Source organism: Typopeltis vanoorti, chromosome 8 (assembly GCF_054136105.1).
Source record: "Typopeltis vanoorti isolate ZY-2024b chromosome 8, IOZ_Tvanoo_1.0, whole genome shotgun sequence".
Classification (NCBI taxonomy): Eukaryota; Metazoa; Arthropoda; class Arachnida; order Uropygi; family Thelyphonidae; genus Typopeltis; species Typopeltis vanoorti.
This window is the reverse complement of record NC_143556.1, coordinates 117,575,358-117,600,282: the sequence shown is the minus strand read 5'-3', so window position 1 is coordinate 117,600,282 and position 24,925 is coordinate 117,575,358. Positions and strand designations below refer to the sequence as shown.

General features: G+C 34.6%; 1 protein-coding gene across 2 annotated transcripts in view; it reads right to left on the bottom strand.

Moving 5' to 3' along the window:
- The window catches only part of cn (Kynurenine 3-monooxygenase cn), a 105,429-nt gene extending 104,756 nt beyond the window's left edge, over positions 1–673 (bottom strand). For both annotated transcript variants that reach the window (XR_016548691.1, XM_090396910.1), the window contains exon 1: positions 589–673. Coding sequence is in view for 1 of the 2 variants with exons in the window: in XM_090396910.1 (XP_090253036.1) it covers positions 589–645 (57 nt within the window). In the remaining variant the exon portion in view is untranslated. The remainder of the gene's footprint in view (positions 1–588) is intronic.
- Between the last annotated feature and the right edge of the window lie 24,252 nt (positions 674–24,925).

Here is a 24,925-nt window from a genome sequence, read left to right as displayed (position 1 = left end):
TTGTTTTTCTGCGTTTATTCATTATGAAATAACGCTTAATGGAGTTTTCATCATATATATTATTCGCATTGTAACCGGCATGCATCCCATACTATTGCATTTTTACAGACATTTAGCACATATTATTTATGGCGTTGTTACTGACAAAATGGAAGATATTTTATACATTATAATTCCAACGCCGCCGATTAAAAATTCATCAGTTTGTAAAATATCAGAAAGCATCCACGAAAAAAGTTTCAAAATTTGATATTTTCGAATATCAATATATTTTGCTATTTAAAGAAGGAAATGGAAGCTTTTTAATTTTTTTTTAATTTAATCGTGGCAAATTAGGAAAATTTGCACTTTTAATTACTAAAATGGTAGAAGAGAATTCATTAGAAAAATAGCCAATTTTAGTTTAAAATTTTTTAAACTTTTTGTTTTTAAATACTGCGAAAATTATTTAAGAGATTTGTCATACGAAATTTTAAATTTAATTTGTCCAATCGTTAATTTTTTAACTATAAACAAGCGATTCTTTCTTTTACAAACATTAATAAAATGTATAAATTAAACAAATTGCAAACATGTATATTTACTTACCAAACCACCGCCTACTACCGTTATATGCATATTTTCCTCTTTCATTTCCGAAGACATTGTCGTTTACACTCACAGCCAGTCTTTTGCTACTTATCTGTCGCGTTGAACAGGTTTTGTCACGTGGTTATTGCTCAAGAATAAATATGAAATCAGATCTGCTCACAACAATGAAAACACGATACGAAAAAATAAAAAAGAACTGATTTGTTATTGTTATACCTGGATAAGACGAAATAAAAGTATTTTTAGAGGACTTAGAACTAGAACAGCAGTGTTTTAAATACTGCTTTTTCATGATTTTGAAATTTTAATTTCTTTACACACACACACACACACACACACACACACACACACACACACATATATATATATATATATATATATATATATATATATATGTAAAGAAATGTAAAAAAAAAAAATATATATATATATATAAACCAATACTGGTTTCCATAAATTAGGGAAGAACGAGAGAAATCGTGAAAATACATGGGGGGGAGGGAAACATAAACATTAGAGTAACATATTTTCATTCCTCTGATTTCAACCGTTATTCTTTATGTCATTATCGTGTAACTTTGTGTGCCAGTTATCATTCAAATAATAATGTTATTCCTCTAAAGTTGATAGACTCACTTGTTGAGCTCATTTTTTTTTATGTTGGAACAATAATCGCCTTGGTCTTACTATCAGGTTTCGCCTTCTTTTACAGGTCAGTCTAAAGATGCAACACAACCATTTCAATCCTGAACTACTCTCTGATTGATGATTCAATAGGGAAAATCATCTACACTGGGGATTTTTTTCTTCTTCAACTTCCTTAAAGCTTCAACCTTTGTCAGATCTATTTCCCTATTACCTCTCTCATCTCTGGATTTGTTCTAATAGTAATAAGTTTCCATATCCATTTATTAAAACCTAGTTCCTTATTGCTTCCCCCATTTTTCATTAATCCATATGATTTTTTTCTTGTTATCATTAATATATTCTGGCATCGTATACGTAAATTCAACAACTCTTTTATCTTTTTTTTTCCCGTTTCATAGTTCTTTCTCTGATTATAAACAATTCTATCATCATTTGATTTAGTCTTTGTGATCGTCAGAATTATTTTTTATTTATTTTGATTACTTCTTTAATTTCTGATTCCATTATCAGGTTTATTTTCCTTTTTTTATTTCTACTTGTTCTTCCACAGACACGCACGCACACGCACACACACACACACACACACACACACACACACACACACACACACACACACACACACACACACACACACACACACACACACACCTTCTGTTTCTGCCATTGGAAACATTTCCCATTCCTTAATTACTTTACTTGTAATTAAATCGGGGGGGGGGGAATTCAACCTGATGCGAGATTCAAATTCTTGCTTTACATCAGTCTTTATCAGCATCGCAAAATTAATAACTTTTGTTCTTTATTTCTTAGAGCAAACCCAAATAGACAAAAATGTTTTTTTAATCAAAAATTCCAACTTGTGCAATAAGATCTAATTAAATCATACATTGATCTTTAATAATATCCTCCATATGTACTCAAATGGCATTTGTTCCATATATATAAACATGTACAATTTACGGACGAAAATCAGAGTTTCCAGGAGAAGACACCGATTGCTCTTATTAGAGAACGACAAACTTGGATGATGGTCGAAGAAAGGGTTAGAAAACTTTTTCTAATCGGCTGCTAGATTCGAACGAAGGATGGAAAACATATCTTTTGGTTGGATAAACGAGATGCGTTTTCCATTACGTTCAAATACAAGCCTTATTATCCTATGATTAATTCCATTATGCGTTATAAGTCGTAAGTAATTTTCCTCTTTCGTTATGATAAAACCGTTTGATGATAACACAATTTTTGAATGATAATCTGTTCTTTTCCTAAACAAAACATTGTATTTTCTCAATTCCACTTTCCTTGTTTATTTTTCCATTTTGTTTCGCTCAAACCCAAAATATTTTCATTTTAGCTCCATCATGTTATATCCTGTTAATCCTCAGCTTTACCTGTGTCAGTTTGCTCAATATTCCTGCTAGGGCTGTGTAGCCTTAGGAAGTGAAGTTTTAGCCCGTAGCACCAGACCACCCGAAGAAAGCCGTTCTGTGTTCTAATCAAGTCTCTGAGGTAGAGGAACTTATCTAATCCTTTCAGATATATATCTGTCCTAAGCAGACATATATCCAATTTCCATTATTTTTTTCTTTTTAGCTTAATAAATCTACTGCTGGCTAGTTGGGTCCAATGTGACAAATAGCTTCACCAGCACTTCATCGGCTGGAATATTTAGTTTCTAATGAATTTATCGCCAAGTATTTTCACTATCACCCCATGTCTTTTCGATTAGAATGCGAGATTGGATTCTGCGAGGCACATCATCCACCTTACTGCTAAAATTATGATCCAGATCGTACTTAAACTTGTTCATCAGTGCAAAAGTTGCAGAAGAATGATGCCAAGAGGTCAACCTTGTTTGGAGTAATGTTAATGTTACAATATTACCACTTATAGGATACAAAGAGAGAAGTGGAAATATAGATGTGAAAAAGTTACACAGATACCCTTGATGAGAGAAAAACAATTAATTGTCGCTTCAAGAGGATCGCATTTAGCCCTCACTTTTGGAGACTGAGTGGACAATCAATCTCCAGTGGTAGCTAATCAGAGACAGCTGGCCCAAGACTACCAGTAACTTTAAGTAGCATCCAGAAGAGAGGCTAACAAGTGCCGACTTGTTAGCCGACATTTTGTGGACTCTAACTCTAACAGAACATTTTTAATGTCTGAAATAGTGTGTGTTCCACGGTCGATTATCTTGAGTTTACGGAACGAAAAACCCGAGCTTCGGGGAGAAAAATTCCGCTTGCCCGTGCTAGAGATCAAATAACTTGGGAACTGGTCGAAGAAAGGCTGAGAATAAGTTCTTATAGTAAGCGACTAAAATCGAACCTAGACCATCCTTCGGACACTCTTGCGGAGGAGTGTGCAAACACCACTTCACCGAACTACATAGGCTCCTGGTCTCCCAGCTACTTGCGTTATACCGAATTTTTACTTTTATTTTGTTTTACTGCATAAGCATTTTTATTTTACTGCATTTGGAGAGCAGAGGTTGGACAGCGGTTGGAAATTACATACTGGTTTCCATAAATTAAGGAACAAAAAGAAAATTTGCGAAAAAAAAGAAAAGAAAAGAAAAATCAATTTTTTTCTGCTAAAATCCTGACCCCATTACTAAGAACACATGGAGAGACGATCAATTGTTTGCTGAAGTTTACTTGCAGTTACCTATCGTATTATAAGAGTGAAAATGAATTGTAAATTCGTGAACATTTAGAACACTATCCACAGTGGGAGAAGCTGTTCGGTGATTATGACAGCTTTGAAAGAAAGTTTTGCATTTAAGCCAGAGCCTTGGGGAACACTGGGTTCTTGATATTAGGGCGGCCATAACGTACTTCCCACTCGGAGTTGGAAGACTCGGCTAGACGGGCAGTTTTTAAGGTTTTCCAGTATCCATGTCAGTGATACTGGAAAACTGGAAAAAAGCCGTGGTCGCACGAGTCACAATACACCTTTCAGCTTGAATAATTTCAGCTTGAGGTAATGATTTCAGCTTGCCTTGTAAATACGACTCAAGGTTGTGGAGGTGATGGCATGGTGTTGGGCATGTTCTTTTGGTACGGAACGGTTGCATGATACTTCGGGAAGATTGGATGTCCTCCGAGGTATATCTGAAGTCGATCAAGTCCATCCTGCGATGGACATTTTTATCCAGCAAGTGAAGGCTGTTCCACGGACCACAATGCAACTGACCATCAAGCAAGAATTGTTCAGCAGTGGTGCAGTGAGCATGGTAGAGATTTCCACCCTCTTGCGTGGCAACTACAAAGCCTCGAATTGAAATTCATTGAGAATGCATATGACACATTAGAAAACATCCGAGAGCAAATTCTTTACCATGAAATCCGAGCCAGTTAAATGATTGTCTGGTGAACACATGGCATGTTATATACGTAGATGCATTCCAACATCTTGTAGAATCTATGCCAAACCGCACATGAGCTGTAATTCGGGCTAAAGGAGGTCCAACACGGTATTATATAAAATATCCTAATTCAGTGGCCGATATGTGTAAAAAAAATGACAGCTGATCAGTATAATAGGAGGATAATTATTTCCTTGAGTTGAATCCTTTCCTGGTTTTGAGAAGAAAATGACACTTGATTAATGCCAAAAATCTGGAACTATTCTTCTGTAAGCATTCACGTATATTCACGTATAGAAGATGAATAGAAGAAAAAGGTACGTATGTAAATTTTTCGACCAAAAAAGCGAATGTGACAAATGATAATAAAATGTGACAAATGATAATTGACACTGGGTTTAATAAGTCGTGATAATATAGATAGTTAAGCTGACTAGGTAGCGTCGCCACATATGCTAGTGGCTTCTTCTGGATTAGGAAGAATAAAATAAAAAAAATAAATAAAAATACTATAAGTAGTAAACACTAACCATTACATAATTAAACCCGAACAAGTAGGAACCGTTACACAAAAGTAAAAGTAAAAAAAAAAAACAGAAACACGTGAAGCGTGGAAGCTGGAACAATCATTAGTCATTGTTCAATAGGTATGCATGGTGCTGGTTTGCAGAAAAGTTAGTTTGACTTGTGTAAAGATATAATAAGTGACTTCCAAATATCACATAAAATCATTTCTTGGTTTCTGTTGAGTGTGCCTTGTGAGTGGATAACCATCATAACCGCTTTGACATTGCGGGCACTGAAGATGTTTCCAATGTAAAGCATGAAGCTCTTGTCCATTCATTATTGTGGTGAGTGTGGGAGAAGTGTAAAGTTGGGCCTCAGCTGTCTTTTTTGTCTTTATTAGTATATCCAATGTGTTCTTTTTGTCTAATTTCCAAACTTCTAGATGTTTGTGCCCTATGTAAGCAAGGACACAAGAACATGGAATAATGGAATTGTTGAAAAGATTGTAGTCAGGTAAACGTCACGAAGCTCATATTGTCACAATGAGCCTGAAAGATATTTTAGTCTTTAGAGAATAACCGTCACTTTGGTGGAGATAAGTAGATGGCATATTTATAATCTGGAAACACTGTGGTTGAGTTGCACGATGTTCTTTCATCTATTAACTCCTTCCATTATAAAATTAAATTAACTTTTCTAGTTGACAATGAAGGAAAATTACCTTTCCTAGATGTTTCAAATTCGGAAAAAAGCAGAAGGAGGTGTCTCTGTTAGCATATACCATATGCCCACATATAACTGCACCACCACCATCATCATCATCATGAACCATTGTGAATCCACTGCTGAGTGAGGTCTTTCCAAGAATACTCCAAACTATCTGTCCATGGCTTTCTTTTCCCATGTCCCTCCTGTATTCCTGCAAATCTGGTGATATCATCAATCTAATGTGATTTTCCTATCGTCGAATCCAATCCAATACTTCTTTCGTCCATCGTTGATCTTTGCTACTTCAGATGTTTCACTCTTCCTATGATGTCAAAGACTTTTGTTTGACTGGATCACAAAAGGGACACGTGGATTCTTATCCACGTGTCCTTTTGTGATCCGGTCTGATGATACCAAGCATACTTATTTCCATATTAAACTGTGTTGTGCTTACATTTTAAATTTCCTTTGCATTTAGTGGTTATGTTTCACAGCCCTGTGTGGGTTTTTTCCCCAGTTTATCTGGGGTTTTTCATCCCGCAAGCAGGCAAACAGGCCCCGTGAACACACGGATCTACAGCCATAAATATTTAACCCCCATGAGGGGGCTCAACTCGTCCCAATAGGGATGGGAAAGAAAAGGGAGGAAACACCATATGAATAAACAGCCCTGTGTCAATATAGGAAGAATACATTGGTTTAAAATTTTTCTCTTCAGACATAACGGTAGTTGGCTTTTGAATATATTTTCCAAATGCCTTCCATCCAAGCATCGTGCGCCTTTTAATTTCGTTCATGATATTTTGTTCCATTGATATCTGTTGTACTGTGTGTGTGTGTGTGTGTGTGTGTGTGTGTGTGTGTGTGTGTGTGTGTGTGTGTGTGTGTGTGTGTGTGTGTGTGTGTGTGTGTGTGGAATAATAATCTACTTGTTTAATTTCATCATTGATTATTATTTCTTGTTGGACATAACTATTGAACATAACTTGGGTCTTCTTTAGGTTTAACTTTAGGCCAGCTGTTTCGCTAACAATTTGGAGTTCACGGATACGAGTCTGTAATTCATGCGCAGTTGAAGTATTGGTAACTATGTCATCTTCAAAGCATAAATGACTTAAATATCTTCCATTTATCTTCAAACTTTTTTCTTCCCGTTCAAGAAGTTTGAATATTTCTTCTAGACTTGCTGCGAATCATTTTGGCGCTATTGTGTCACCGTGTCTTATACCTCCTTGTATTTCCATAGTAGAGATGTTTGCATTGAAATGAAGCGCTGCTATTGCATTGGTGTATGATGATTTAATGGTCCAGACGTATGGTTCCTCCACTTTGGTTTCATAATGCTTTAGGTATTGTACAAGTTTTGACTAAATCAAAGGCTTTCACATAATCAATAAAACTAAGACAGAATGGTAACTGATATTCATTACACAGTTCGATAATCTGGTTTTTCCGGTAGAAAACCTGAGTTTCCGGGAGGAAAAAAAAAAACCACCTTGCCCGTGCAAGGGGGTTTTGTAGTAGCGCCTGTGCAGCTTAGTGGAGATGGCATGTGCCTTCCACCGCTAAATCGCCTGAATAGAGAGCGTCGTAGTTCGATTCTAGTCGCAAAATAAAGAACAAAAAATTGTACTAAGCCTGTTTTCGATCGGTTCCCGAGTTAGTCGATCTCTGGCACGGGCAAGGGGGTTTGTTCTCCAGGAAACTCTGGTTTTTCGTCCCATAAACTCAAGAAAATCGACTAGAACCCACACTATTTTCAGAGAGTAAACATAGTGTTAAGATTAGGGACCACAAGATGGCAACATTTGTCAGTCGCCTCTATTCACCACACGCCATATATAATTAGTGTTAGTCACAGGCAACATATCTCTGATTGGCACCGGTGGAGCTTGCACTTCCCCTCACTCTCCAAAAGTTAGATACGGTTAAACCAGCCTTGTCTACGCCCTTAAATTAAAAATAAATAAATAATTAATTAATAAATAAATAAATAATAAAATAATCTGTTGTGCAACTCGAAAATACATATAGTCCATTGTACTAAAGCCACTTCTAAAGCCTGCCTGTTCTTTTGCTTGTGCTTGTGTCGTACAAAGCCTACGAGCCAAGACTTTTGTAAATGAAGTTTTCTACTTCACATTTTTTTTTTTTATCAGAATTAGGGAAGCCTTATTCAGTGTTCATGGTACATTATTGTTCTTCATACATAGGATAAATAATTTTGTCAAGATTTTGTAGATCATTTTCCCCACTTGCTTTTAGAAGTTCACGCTTTAACTCGAAACTCACCTGCAGCTTTTCCATTTTGCAAATTTTGAATGCTCTAGAGAATCTGTGGCCTTCAATTATTTCGTATTTGTCTTCTTCTTCATTTAATTCGTCATCCTGATATAATACTGAGTAAAATTCTTCAGTTCTTTTTGCTATAGAATCTTTGGTTATAGTTCCATCGCGTAGTTTAATTGTTACCATCTGTTTATTGTTGTTCATCAATTACTCTTTGGCTTTTTTGAGACTACGGTTATTTTCAATGGTTTGTTATATAAATTTAAAATTGAATTTTCTTATATTATATATTCTGTAGGTTATTTGATTGTGTCATTTCTCTTAGTTTTTTTAAAGCTGTTTTGTTTATTCAGAAATTTTGTCTTGTTTCTATTTTGTGGTACTCGCTATTTCAAGTGAGCATCGGGAAAGCTTTTAGGTAATAATAACAATACTTTTAATGGACAATATTGTCATCTATAATAAGATTTTTAAACCTATTGTTTAGTTCATGTTGGAAAAAATCTTTTTAAATGTTGAGTTTTTGTACATCTGTTTTGCTTTGAACTTTGGAAATATTTTCTTCTTTCTTTTTGGCACTTTATTTGAATCATACTGCGATATCGAAGATCTTTTATAACAGAACAGTGCTCAGAGATATTTTTCTTCTTGGTGAGGATAAAGTTAATTTCATTAGTTTTTCCATGTCCACTTAATATGTGGTTATTTTCTTGAAAATTAAATTCATGATGTACAGGTTTTTTTTTTTTTTTTTTTGCAAATTCTATTAGCATTGCTCCTCTATCAAAATCATGCCATATCCAAAATTTACCCATTGAGTTTTCATCTTATTGTTTCGTCCCATTCTAGCATTGCAATTTTCTTCCATTACAGTTCTGAAAGGGTGTTATCCTTTATTGTCAAGATGGGAGAAATCATGGTAGAGGTCTTCAGTTTTTTAATCAGTATGACTTATTGTTGGTGCATAGACTTGGATGATCTTGCCAGTGTATCTTTTTGAGATTTGGACAATACTTGCTATACGATCAGATATACTGTCAAATTCTATTATGTTGTTCTTCAATTTTTTGTTAATCATGAATCCAACTCCACTGATTCTTTCCTTATTAGTGTTTCCATTTTTTAATTGTAGCATTTTTTCACCATTACTTCTAACTTCACACAGTCAAAGAATATCGCATTTTAGTCGCTTTACCTCTTTAGTTAGTTCAGTTAGCCGTGTTTCACTGATCAGAGTCGTTCAGTTTAAAGCTTCAAGGTCTAGTTTCCTTTGATAGCATGATCTGATTACCAGGGAATTCTTAGCATTCTCTGCCATCATGTTTAACTGCCTGTTGCCATAGGTAGTAACAATCTGGCCTCCGAGGAATGAGGGCTATTTTATTCGTTTGATTAATCTTGGAAGATTGGGCCATAATTTATCAGTCTGGTCCACTGCGGATTGATGAGTGGTATATTTTTAAATCGGATCTTCCGTCCCAAAACCACTATCGTTCATTCAGCTGAGTAGTGACCTAGTTACAGCCTTTCGAAATGTGAACTTTAATTACAATCACCTTGTGTATTTTAAGAAATTTTAATTTGAGCCCAATAATTTTAATCCACGAACATGCTGTATAACTAGAGGGATTCCACTTTAACGCATGCGCTCTACTGTTTTCTTATTGAATTCCTTATTGTTGTTCGTTGTTTGTACTGATGATGTCTTACAATAGCTAACACAAAATATTTACATAATAAATTTACTTTTGCTGTGGCATACATGTTATTCTGTGGTTAAAGTAAGTAAAATACCATCCATGATAATTACTAATATTCACTAAAATAAAAAAAGACACCTATAAGCTACGCTGCTTGGATAGAACTCAACGGACAAGGTGTATCGTGCCATGTAACCAGTCACGTATTTGTAGGTGGTATAAATTGGAGGAATATGATGCTCTCAAGTCAGTACAACTGAATGGAAGCGCATGGAGTTAACTGTAAGTGATACGCATAGCTTACGAACCCAGCACACTCATAACGTGCCTGTAGGGTGCTACAAAGGATACTTTGTAAATTCCGCCATTTGTTGGTTGACACATTGGATTCCAGAATCGAGTGGAGCATGAATCTGAACTAAAAAATTCATAACAGAAGCTCGCAACATGGGTTTCCATGGTAGGAGCAATATACAAGACCAACATTACCGGAACCAGCATGCAGGAGTCTTCAGCGGTGAAAAAAAAAAGAGCATGTAATGGGACGCGAAAGCTTGGAAAGCTGTGATATGGAGCAAGAATTACGCTACACCCTCTAACGAGCAGATGGACTGGTGTTGGTGTGACGAATGCCCGGTGAACCTTTCTTACGCAAGTGCTTAATCCCAACTGTAATTCGTGGCGGTATGATGGTATGGTCCTTTTTTGGCCTCGGATCTCTGTTTGTGGTCCCACGAACATCTAATTATTCCCAGAACATTCTGGACAATGCAATGCTTCCTAGTTTGTGGTATTTCTACAGAATTTACCATTCTCTCTTTCATCAGGCAATCCACCATGTTATAAGGTTGCTGATGTAACTGTCTGGTTTGTGGAAACGAACATGATATCCACAAATTTATACAACAGCACTCAAAACGTTCTCTAAGATTAGCTGTCGATAATGGGATACAGACTAAAGGCCTTCGAGCGTATAGGCCTACTTGTCGCAGAACGTTCTGCCAGTTTTTCGAGATATACGCATATCTCTGCTTGAATGGAGCCGACTTGCAAGCTGACTTACTGTGGTGCATCGATTACGTTTTGCTGTTATAACCAAAAATCTCTCTTCATGCTCCTTGGTAGAGCAAAGGCCACCTCTTAGCTTGTGTTAGGGACCATCTCGTGGTCCCTAACACAATATAGTTAATGTCTGGAATAATGTGGGTTCTATGGTCAATTTTCTTGAGTTTACGGGACGAAAAACCCGAGTTTCTGGGAGAAAAAACCCGCTTGCACATGCCAGAGATCGACTAACTCGGAAACCGGTCGAAAAAAGGCTTAGAAAAATTTCTTCTAGTCGAAGACTAGATTCGAAACTAAGTTTTCCTTTGTGCGGTCAACGTTCGCGGTGTGCAAACGCCACATCCACCGAGCTACACTATTTATCTAAAAACCGTTATTTTCTTGTTTGTAATACAATAGCGCTCGATCAGTGGCGTAGCTTGGGGGAGGGGCGGCACTTTGAACCTTACCCTATATGTCGTTTTGACTTTTTGTAGTATTTTTGGTGTGTATTGAGAAGGGCAACAAAAGCTCTAACAACGCCACTGCGTTCGATAGTATTTTATATAATTCATTTTGTAGCAATAGTTGTATTTTGCAATAGTCAATGGCTTATTTTACACAGCATACCAATACAATCTGACAATTTCCTGTTATTCACACAATTTAGAAATAATGCTACAGAATATTGCAAATAACCTATGTGCACTTTCGTCTAAAGTACACTGTCATTCTTGAGAAAGGAAAAAAGTAATTAATACTAGTTTTGTTCACTTGAATTCAATGCACTAAATATTATTTAGATCACTTTTCAAAAAATAAAAATAAACTAGTATCCTGAAATATTTAACTAATAGATTCCTATTTTAGTTAAGGGATATTATATCCCATATTGTTTCTCTTTGAGTGACGAAACTTCTGCATGAAACTCTTTAGTTTCTTATTCGGCTGAGAAACAACATGGGATGTAATATCCCTTAACTTAAATAAGTTCATGTCTCCAAATTGAAGCCTTTGGTTCTTCATATAATTAATAATTTATAAGGACATCTTCTTGGCAATTCTCATAGTAGGGTATGTAAGTTCTGTTCGCTACAAATTTGGTATTACTAGGTCTGCCTACTTCCTGATGAGACCTCAATAAAGGTTGAAACCGGTCTGGGTAGTGACCTTCTCTCATAATGTAGAACAGTAATACTGCTCCTAGGAGCTGGGTTTCACATTATGGGTAAATACCAAGAATAGTGATCGGAGCTTGCTCCACCCTTACTATAAGTTGCCTCAGTGTTGCACTCTCAAATGGGTCAGTTGTTGCACTATCCAGGTATTTGCTTACGCTTGGACTCACCGAACTTTATATAGTTTCTATATTCGGCATGAAACTCTGAGTTTCTTATTCGGCTGTGAAACAATATGGGATGTAATCAGGGCCGACAGAAGTGGGCATTCAGAGCATGCGGGCGCCGCTACGAATGGGGCACCGTTCATAAGTTTATTTTTAAGAAACAAAATTTTTATCATGAAAACAAACAATTCTTAGAATGATCGATATTAAAATAAATAAGGCCGGATATACCGAATAAAAATTAAAAAAAAAGTGTATATTGCTGCCTCTTTAATCAGCCAGCTGTTTACAATTTTCCAGCTAGAGCAAGCTAAATGCTTGCCTACAGAATGTTGTGTCTACTGCAGTCTATCTAAAGTGAAATGGTGAACGGTTTTTATGTGCAGAAACGAATTTTCGTACAAAACATTTGTTGTTAGTTAACCAGTTATATGGTATGCATCTCAGTAGGCTACTGACAGTAGCGCAGTGCATTATTTCGTCTCTGTGTCGTGTTGTGCAATAATTTCTTGTGGGTATAAAATAGAAATGGAATCAAAAATTTTAAAAAAAGTTATCCGGTGCACAAAATCGTAAGCTTCATGCTGCAAAAGAAGCAGATGTTAAGAAACAAACCGGGGCTGTTAATAAATTTGTTAAAATATTAAAATATTCTGAAACAGATTGTAACTAACTCGATGCATCAGAAATCAGAGTTGAAGAACCGTGCACATCATCCAGTTTGCATGTAAGTACTATTGCAACTATTGAACAAGATAACAAGACGCATGATTTAAGTGAAAAACGGTTAGATGTAGTTGTAGTTGACCACGAAACTAACACATTGTTAGTCTCTGTAAATTTAGACGATCCAGGTGAATGGGGAAATATTGATGAAAAATTATGAGTTGGTTTAATTGAAATGGGGCTTGTTAAAAAGAAAAATATAATATATCCCAGAGGTACATATGGTCATAAATTTGGCGACACGTATTATAATTGAAAAATGGAAAACGGTGAGCTCGCGCCAAGAACATGGCTCATTTATTCCGAAACTTTAAATTCTGTTTTTTGCTTTTGTTGCAAACCTTTCGCACCTACCGAATCAAGTAGTCTTGTAGAAGGTTATAAATTGATTGGAGAAATGTAAGTACAACTTTGCATAGACATAAGACTAATTTAACTCACATGAAAAATTTCTTAAAATGGAAGTTGATAAAAATTTAAAAAACAAAACTACTATTGATTGCCAGACTCAATGGAAAAGAAACATTGAACGAGTGTTTTAGAACGCTTGATTGAAATTATAAAATTCCTTGATAGCCAAAATTTAGCTTTTCGCAGATCATCTGATAAATTATATGAAAGGAATAACGGCAATTTTTTAAAATTAGTCGAATTGTTTGCGAAGTATGATCACGTTTACACTATTTGAGTAAAGACAGTCAAAATGAAATATTGGAAACTTTAAGAAACGCAATCAGGGATACAAATTTATTATCAATTCGAAAATCTAAATATTATTCCATAATTTTAGACTGTACACCTGATGTAAGTAAAACAGAACAAATGACCATTATTATTCGCTTTGTTTCCTGTGACAATGGTATTGTCAAGATCATGGAAAACTTTTTTTTTTTTAGGTTTTGCAGATATACCAGATTCCACAGGATGTGGTTTATGTGCAACAATAATGGAACTGGAAAAATGGAACATTCCCAATGGGGCAAATATGAAAGGGAAAAAATATGGGCTCCAAAATTTGCTTTTAAACAAAAATCCTCGAGCTTTTTACGTGCCATGTGCTGCTCATACTCTAAATTTAATCATTAACGATGCAGCCAAAGTCAATGCAGATACAATTAGTTTCTTTGCAATTATTTAAGAAATATACAATTTCTTTTCATTCTCTTACAAACGTTGGGCAATCCTTTTAAAGTTCGTAAAAAAATTAACATTGAAACAGCCATCAGAAACGCGATGGGAAAGTAAAATTAATGCAGTCCGCTCTCTACGATATCAGTTACGAGAAATTTACGATGCACTTTTTGAAATTTTAAATAATTAAAATTTTAATAAAGAAACTCAGCATGAAGCACAAACATTATGTGCTAAAATAAAGGACTACAAATTTATTTGCTCTCTTATAACTGGGCATGATTTACTTAACAGAATAAACCCTGTGAGTAAAATGCTTCAAGACAAGAATATGAACATTACACTTGCTTTAGGATCTATCGAAAACTTTAAAATATTCTTACAAGAGTATCGATCAGATACAAATTTTAAAGAAGTTCTAAAACGGCAAAAGAACTGAGTGAAGAGGTGGACGGAGAACAAGAATTTAAAACTGGTACGGAAGTCGGACGACGAAAGAAGACACGAGAATTTGACTACGAGCATCATGACGAAACGCCACAATCGCCAGAAGATAAATTTAGAGTAAATGTGTTTTATAAACTTCTAGACGTTGCAATGTGTTCGTTAATAGAACGTTTTGAACAACTAATAACATATTATGATGATCATCATAATCAACATATTATGATGATTTCAATTTCTTGTATAGATTACTACAGATTAATAACGAAGATTTACGAAAAAATTGTGACGATGTAGAGATTCTCTTGAAGGATGGCGACAATAAAGTAAAGACATAAATGCAATAGAACTATATGACGAGTTATGTGCTTTCCGGGATATTTTTCGGAAGGATAATTTAAATATTCAAAACCCTTTCGATATTCTTAATTTTATTGTGTCCAATAATTTATTTCCCTAACTTTTCAATTGCTTTAAGAATACTATTAACCTTACCTGTTTAGTGTAGCAAGCGGTGAATGTTCCTTTTCCAAGTTGAAATTGATTAAAACCTACTTAAGAACAAGTATGTCACAAAAAAGGCTTGTTAGTTTGGCGTTAATAGCTATTGAAAATGATATATGTGCGGAATTAGACGTTAAGACCATTATTTCTAATTTTATGAATATGAAACCAAAAACCCTAACATTTTTATTTTAAAAAATTTCAAGTATATTTATGTAATTTAATTTATTTTCTGTTATTCTGTAAAGATGTTATTTTTTGGATACTTATCTTAAATGTTCTAATTATTTCTGAATTATTTTCTTATTTCCTCATCTATCTTGAGTTTCTTTTATTTTCCTAAAAGATAGTTCCACTTATAAAAATTATTAAAAAATTTTTACAAGTTACTAAGAATTTAGTAACTTGTAAAATGCAAGAATTTTTTAAACTTTAGTTCAAATAAATTTTAACTTTAATTAAAATTCATTTTAAATTTGTTAGCGATTCGGATTGGTGATAAGGCTATAATCCCTGTATCATTATATTCAACGATTAAAGTGAAGTGGCTTTATCAAAATTTGCTTTAACTTTTGAGAATTTTTTGAATATTCGGTTTTTTAACGATTATCCTGCCTAGTCAACACCCCCAGTTCGTTACATTTAGCGAACCAACGTGTGGCTGTTCTGTCAAAATTTACTTAAGAAATTTCAAATAATTTAAATTTTTATTACCGTAAAAGAACCACACACGCCCGGATCATTACAGGGGCGCTTAGATAGACAATGCATGCGGGCAACAAAGATCCTAGCGGCTCTGGATGTAATATCTTTTAACTTAAATAAGTTCATGTCGCCGAATTGAAGCCTTTGGCTCTTCATATAATTAATAATGGATCCCTGTTAAAGTTAAAATGAGCTGCAACCTTCAAGTTTCTATCTACATTCATTGCTTTATTTTTTTTTTAGCTCATATACTTTAAAATTTTAAATTTTTTATTTAACATTTAACCACATGATACCAGCTGTTATAGAACAATATGCATCCTCACATGCTTCATATCCATCATATATTTCAATGTAATATCAATGGTATTATAATTTTAACATGCACTTCGCATCCATGATAACTCTGATGTCTTGGCCAGTAGCGTGGTTAAAATGCTTAATTTTTTGCTTTATTATTATCATCAACAGACCTCCATGGAGACAACAGACTCATCGTGGCTAGTCCCACTCTCACATGCACAGCTCACTGTCATCGTGCCTCAACTTAAAGGCATTTACTGTCCTTACACTCACCACTTTCTCAGGCAGTACATTCCAATCATCCACCACTCTCCATACAAAAAATCTACTCCACACCCACCTTATACATCTTCCAGGGATGACCTCTGTCTCCAGATATTCTATAAAAAATCTCATCCACACTAATCTGATAATTATCCCTAACTTACTTATCTCGAACATGTCTCCTCTCTTCCTTCTATCCACTAGAAAGTAATTTTAATTCTCTCAATCTATTCCACATTCCAGAGACCAGAAGCAAACTTAGTCAATTGTCTCTGGACCTTCTCCAACATCTAACCATCCTTTTGAAAACCTGATGATGAAATCTGTGTGAAATCCATATGCAGCCTGATAAAAGTTCTTGTACAATGGAATCAAAACATCCTTACTTCTACATGTCAGTGTTCTCTGCACCGTTCCCACAATCCGCTGTCATCCTCACAATTTTAGCAAAATGTCCATGAAATTTCAAACCTCTATCCCCCCCCCCCAAATTCTTCATATCCTCCAAAATATCCTCACCAATCCTATACTTTGCATCCCAAATTTTAAAACCTTACATTTTGTAACATTGACATCCCCACACACACTTGCCAATTCAAGTCTATTTAGGTCCTCTTGCAATGCTACGTCTGCACTACTTCTCATAACTCTCCCCAACTTGCATCATCTGCAAACAACTGTTTATCATCATTTAAACCCTTTCCAATGTCATTTACATACAAATTAAACAAGAATTTCCCCAAAACAGAGCCCTGAGGCATGTCACTAGTGCTTTTACTCTTCTGGGATATCCCCCCCCCCACTCCCATACACAACTTATTGATACCTAATTATACAGTCAATCTCCAATCCAACACAATTAATCTATTATCCAAACCCCATCTGTTCAAATTTAACTACTAGGTTTGTCATGGGGGTAATCTACTGAAAGCCTTTGCAAAATCTAAATATACTACTGTATATCCCCCTTGTGAAATGTATTTGTCACATTGTTTTTATTTATCATGAAGTTTGGCATACTGTATACATATATTTAAAAAATTTCATAAGAGGTCATGAAACTGAAAAAAAAAAAGCAAAGCTATTCTGGTAACAGAACAATTGCTTTTAACTAGATTACAGAGATTATTAAATAAAATGGCCGACAGTCATTCTAGCAGTTTGTATGTAACAGCGTTTTTTTTTTTTTCATCATCATTCTTTAATTTCAGCTCTTAAATTTAGTTTAATTCATTTTTTCACTATTGGCTTTATTCATGCCCCCCCCCACCCCAGTGTCTGAGATAAGTATCTCTATGCTCAATTATTGGTTCTTCATTGTCTACACATCCTAATACATACCATCTCAATTCTGATCAAGTCTTGTTCCAAGTGTACTACAAAGTGCAGCTCATAGGTTTTGAGACGATTTATATAAAACAATTAATAAATATACCATGCTAATTTTAGGTTAAACTTCAAAGGAGACTCCTCCTTGACTAATGCACTTGTTTGCACATTCAGATAATTTGTTGATCCAGAAATGTCTTTTTCGGAATGTTGTTCAGAACTCTGAATATCATTTAGTGTTTGGATATAACCTTTTAACAAAAATTTTACTTTAAGGAAAAAAATAAAATAACAGCTGGAGCATGGTCTAGTGAGTAGTGACTTTCTGCTTCCCAAAAATTGTTTTGCAACAACAGCAATGCATGAAGTGTTGTTGTGAAGCAGGAAACAATCATTGGATTGTTAGAATACCAGCCTCACTTGATTTAATCTTTTCAGTAGATGATGAAAAAAGTTATAAAATTCAGCATTGATGTTTTTCCATTAGGGACCAACTTGCAAAGAATAACTCTTTCTGTGATGAAAAGATATCATTTATCTCTGTTCAAATGACTTTTTAATTATGAAAAATACTTCCTGTAAACTGAAAGAAAAGTGTTCTATTAATATATATGCCTGGCTGTCAAAACTGCAAAGCAAATACACTGGGCAATACATGTTATTAATATATGGAGATAATATTCTAGATTGGGAAATTTTTTTTAATACCATTTATAAATATTCTAACACAGGCCTAAAAATATCTCTGAATCCCTGATAAACAAAAATCCTAACATGCCATCACCAAAGTTAGATTCTGATGCATAAGGTTGCAAAAAAAAAAAAAATAGTATTTTCTTGGAGGATGGGAGGTAAGGGATCCAAAAATAATTTAAGCTTGGATGTCTCATTATTCAAATTAAATTCAAAAATGCTTATCGTGTGAAGTGCATTCGCATTATGTAGTTAACTGCTGCTTCAAGGTTAGGTTGGAATTACTAGCCAAGCAATAAAAGGATCTGAGGCAACATCCTTTAATTGCATGTATTTTCTGGTGTTCTGCCTAGTCTGCAGAAAAAGAAAACTAATTTTCAAGAGGAAAAATCTTTTACCTCTTATGAGATCAGGTAACTGAGCTTCTTCTGAAAAATTGTTATGAGACTGTGTGTTGAATCTGTACAGAATTTGAACCCCTTCTCCTTAGGTTTTTTCAAATAAAGGGCAAATGTTGCAATGTGCTTATCACTGTGCTATAGAAATGTGCATATAAAACACTGACAGATGACAAAGTAACAATGTTCAATATTATCTTGATGATCACAAGCTTCAAAGTTTGTAATCATTAAGAATCTAGAAATATGTCTGATGGCAAACTGAAGGTGCAGCTGATACTGCTTACAGATATGAAGAAGATGAAGTATGTAATCCACTGCAATCAGAATTTAATACTAGCGATTAAAATTAACTATGCACTAAACCTTTAGTATAATTGAGAATTTTGCACAGCTCCAATGGATAGAGTAATATATTACTTAATTTTAACAGTATTAACAACACCAAATGCACTATTTCATAAAAAGATGTTTTATTAACTTGCTTATATTTTGCTGAATTTCAAATCAGCATCATCAGAGCATAATGCAGCATGTATATGCGATAGTGAGTATGTGAAACAATATAATTGCAATGGACAAAAGATCTAAAGTTCTATTTTGGCAGCTTCTAATGTTGTAGGGGAAAGACACATTACAGCTATGCACGAATTGCTCTTAGAATAACAGTCTATCAAATTTTTGGTAGACTCTGGTTGCATTAATTGGCAAATTAATGCAACCATATATGTTCGGGTTAAGAGAATTCTCCGTAGCTATGGCTGACTCAAAAAATAATCTTTTGGATCCATAACAACTTCTAAATAGCACATTGGTTTTCTTCCATCAAATTCTGTGTGAAGTAGTATCCAAAGAGTGGTCTACCAGTCCTGACTTGCCATAATAATGACAGCAAATGTATTTTTTATGCACTTCCAGGCAAATGTTAACAGAGCTATCTGTTTACCCATAGTAGGCCAAGTCACAAGGACCTTCATACACTCCAAGGTGTGCTAGAGGGTGAAGTCTATCCTTAGGCGAGCAGATCAGAGTTGCTAATTTAACACGGGGTTTGAATGTAGTGCAAAGGCCATGTTTCATTAGTACTTTGGCTATCTTTGCTGATGTACCTCTGACATAGGGAATAGAAATGGTAATGTTGTGTTCCTGTGTATTAGAGAAGGGAGAAGTAATGGGGCTATGTAGTATTTCATCTATTTTGAAGGAATTGTAGCCATTGGCCAAGAAAGTATGGCACAGATATTTGAGTTCTGTGGACAGGGCTGTATCGTTAGAGCAAATGGCTCTGTGTTAAGTGTTTTTAAAATGCCATACTGTTGAACTGGATGATGATGATGATGTGATTATTTATGTAGAAATCTTCATGTGTGTGTTGGCTTTCTGTAAATGAAAAAAGATAGTAATCGATCTGAAAGGTGGGTGACTAATTTGCCAAGAAAACATAAACAGTCTCTTTTTCAGATTCTTTTTCTACTGTGAAGTGGATTTTTTGGCTGTTTAAGATAGGCGACAAATGCATCCAAAGTGTCTTGTCCATGGGACCAAATGGCAAACATCATCAACATAGGATAACCTCACTAGGTTTCAAAGTATTCCATGTGAAAGTGTGCTTTGGGGGGGGGGGGGGCATAGGAATACCATGATCTGTTTGTAAATTTTTCCTCCCCATGTAAAGTAACCTGCATACATAGTAAATTTAAATTATTCAAAGATATCAGGGGGAAATTTAGACTTGATCAAATCAAGAGTGTCTATAAGTGATGCATTGGTAAATAAAGAGATGATATCAATACTAACCATTATGTATGAATTTTTAAGGATATGATTTTTAACTAGTGATTTGAAATGGACTAAATATTTTTAGAAAAGGAGAGGAGTTGCCAGTAAGGGAAGCAAGAGATTTGGCTAAGTGGGTAAGTTTATACGTGGGACTATCTATGATATCAACTATAGGGTGACATTAGATTTGTGGATTTTTGGTAATCATAAATGTTGGGTGCTTTAACATAAACCGGTTTTTCTGATAATTTCTTTTGGCCAGGAAGTCCCTTTTTTCAATAATTTGCAGAATTTTTTTTCCTTTGAGACATATGATGTCTCGATCTATAATTTGGTACGTAGAACCGTCACATAGATCTTGCATTTTTTTGTTATAATCATCTTGATACATGATAACTGTTGCATTTCCCTTATCAGCTTTTGTAATAACCATATTTTAATTCTTATACAACTTTTTTAAGGCAGTATTTTATTATGAGGTATATTCCTTTTTGTGGTTTAGCCTTGCTTAAGATATCTAAACGCACATTACTAGCCAGTGCAGGTGGAAGATTGTAGATGCCCCCTTTCTACCTTCATCATGATTTCTAATTTTGAAATTTGTTTGGGTGTGACAGCAAAGTTATGCCCTAGACAGAGCATTCTTGGATTCTTCAGTGAGCACCTCTGACAATAAATTTACGACCATGAAGTCAGACCGTAGTATGTTGATGCTGTTATAGGATTTCAGATTTCTGCTTTTTACTTTTATGAATTCTTGTTTCGCTGCAACTTCGGAGATGTGATGTAGGACAGTCCACATTTGAGGATTAAAAACATTAATTAGTTCCACATATAGAGTAATGTTAGGGCTGTTTAACTTACTAAGCTGTACACGAGTAGCGACAATTTATTCCCAGAGAAGCGCTAAACTCGCCTGTTGGTAAATATGATGTGCCATTGCAGAATTTAACTCTTCTTTAAATCTAAAAAAAGCTGGAATAATATCGGTCACGGCATCGTGAGGAAGGCTAAAATGTGCCTTCCTGGACAATTTCAGTGAACTTACCAAATAGTCATGTCATGCTTTGTATACAATATCTTCTCTGTGCAGAATCATCAATCTAACAGATAACTTTAGGTGTTTAAGGTTATTCATGACTTATTTTTAACAGTATTAACACCAAACCCACAATTTTATAAAATGTTTTATTAACTTGTTTATATTTCGTTGAATTTCAAACCAGCATCATCAGATGCTGATTCAGATAATATGTAGCATCATCAAATAGCTGCCTTAAAAAAGTTGTATAAGAATAAAAATATTGTTATTACAAAAGCTGATAAGGGAAATGCAAGATCTCCTATGTGATAGTTCTACGTACCAAATTATAGATCGAGACCCAACGTCTCAAAGGAATCTGCAAATTATTGAAAAAAGTAACTTTCTGGCCAAAAGAAATTATAAAAAAAAAATAATACCGGTTCATGTTAAAACACCCCACATTTATGGATTACCAAAAATCCACAAATCTAATATCCACCTACACCCTATAGCATAGATAGTCCCACGTATAAACTTGCCCAACAGTCAGCCAAGTCTCTTGCCCCCACTTACTGGCAACTCCTCTACTTTGTAAAAAAATTCAGTCCATTTCAAATCACTTGTTAAAAATTGTATCCTTAAAAAACCTGAAAATCCACTTCACAGTAGAAAAAGAATCTAATAACTGTTTACCTTTTTCTTGACACATTATTCACCTGCCTATCAGATGGATCACTATCTTTTTCCATTTACAGAAAGCCAATACAAACAGGAAGATATCTACATAAACAATCATGTCATCATCCAGTCCAACAGTATGGCATTTTAAAAACACTTACACACAGAGCCAGAGCCATTTGTTCTAACAATACAGCTCTGTCCAAGAACTCAAATATCTGTGCCATGCTTTCTTGTTCTTTTATCTTTTTTTTATATATTTTGAAGGAATTGTAGCCAATGGCTACAATTCCTTCAAAATAGATAAAATACTACATAGCCTTATTACTTCTCCCTCCTCTAATACATAGGAACACAACATTACCATTTCTATTCCCTAAGTCAAAGGTACATCAAGCAAAGATAGCCAAGGTACTAATGAAACATGGCCTTCACACCACATTCAAACCCTATATTAAATTAGCAACTCTGATCCGCTCACCTAAGGATAAACTATATCCCTCTAGAACTCCCGGGAATGTATGAAGTTCCTTGTGACTGTGACTTGGCCTACTATGAGCAAACAGATAGCTCAGTTAGCATCTGCCTAGAAGAACATAACCATTTGCTACCATTATTATGACAAATCAGGATTGGTAGATCACGGTTTGGATACCCCTTCACACAGGATTTGATGGAAGAAAACCAATGTACTATTTAGAAGTTGTTATCCGAATGATTATTTTTTGAGTCATCCATGGCTATAAAGAATTCTCTTAATCTGAACAAATATGGTTGCATTAATTTGATAAAAATTTGGGAGACTTGTCTCAAGAGTAATTCCCACATAGCTTTAATTTTTTTTCTCTACAACATTAGAGGGTGTCAAAAGAGGACTTTAGATCTTTTGTCCATTACAACTGTATTGTTTCACATACTCACTATCACATGTTGTGCTCTGATGATGTTGATTTGAAATTCAGCGAAATATAAGCAAGTTAATAAAACATCTTTTTATAAAATAGTGAGTTTGTTGTTGTTAATACCATTAAAAATAAGTCATGAATAACCATCAACACCTAAGCTTATTTGTTAGATGGATAGAGTAATAAGAAATACACATTACTATCAAATGCAATATACTGCATATATTTTTCTTTTTTTTCCCCCATCTATATTTTAAACAAATGCTTTTTTTAAGAAGTAATATTTAGGTAAATGCACCATACTTACCCTAAGTGTGCACTATAATGTAATGCCTGTTTCCTATAAGAAATGTATTGCATTATATCATAGCAAGTCATTTTTGAAACCTGTTTCAACCTTAGTAGGGTCTTATCAGTAAGACGTTAGACCACTGGACATAATTTTTTGTTAAATTTATTATTTTGTAATTGAGAATATTGATAAATTATCCTCTTGTTTCATTCAATCATCAACAATACAGCAGACTCATAAGTGAATAGTGAGCAGTTTTTCACAGCGAAAAGTTTGTTAAAGTGAGTTACTTATAGCACGGTACTGATGCTATGAAAGATTTGATAGTGCTTTTAGAATAGTGAACAAGAATCACCAATGTTTGACATGTTTATTAACTTTTTATTTTTTCAGTTTTGCTATGTAACTAATTCTTGAAATGTTTTCTTTTATAAGTTATAAAAATACTGAAATGTTTAAAAACACAATAAGTATATTATGCATGCACTGCCTAGCCAATGCCAGCTGACAAAGTGGTATACTTGAATTTTTAATTTTAAATAACAATCAACTCTCAATATAACAAATTTGCAAGAACACAAAAATTTTGTTATAGTGGATAGCTAACTATAGTGAATTTCTTCTAGCATGTATCAAGGTTGGGTCCTCATTGCTTATTACAGTGAATAACTGTTTTAGTCAGTGTTGCAGTTACAGTTATAGTCGGTCTGACTATAACTGACTACAACGTTGTTAACCCTAACAATATTTAATGGCTGAAATAATGTGGGTTCTACAGTTGATTTTCTTCAGTTTACAGGATGAAAAACCTGAGTTCCAAGGAGAAAAAACTCGCTTGTCTGTGGTAGAGATAGGCTAACTTGGGAACCAGTCGAAATAAGGCTTAGAAAAATTTCCTCTAGTCGCCGACTAGATTTGAACCAAGTCTTCCTTCATGCGGTCAAGCGTCATAGTGTGCAAACACCACATCCACTGAGCTACACAGGCTCACTTGTTAGAAATATGAACATTATAATTAACTGATAATTGCAAAAAAGCAGTAATAATTATTAAAGAAATAAACAAAAAACTATCAAATTATGTATTTCATATTATGATTCAAAGTTTAACATCTTTATGACGTTAAAAAGAAAATATAATGGCAGTTCATTGAACACTTCTAACAGAAATCTGGAAAACTGGTTTTTAGCATATTTGTGAACCACAAACTCCAACAGAGAAAAAGTGAGAATGTGAAAATGAATATCAAATCAGAGAGACACAGTGACAAAATCTGATGGAAATTGATTGATTCAGCCAGGAAAACTAAACTTAAAGATGAACTTAAGAGGTGCAATAGGCAGTCATAGAAAGTAAATCCCTCAGAGAGTTTAAAAACGTAAGCTAACCATTTAATTACTTTTGCACATAGTAAGCTTCGATTCAAACTCAGATCCTGACTGACCAAATCAACAGCATTGCTTCTCCAACAAAACAATATGAGTAGGATTCTCACAATGCCATGATGTCTGTGAATGTCTTCAGGTGGTGGATGAATTTTACTGCCTG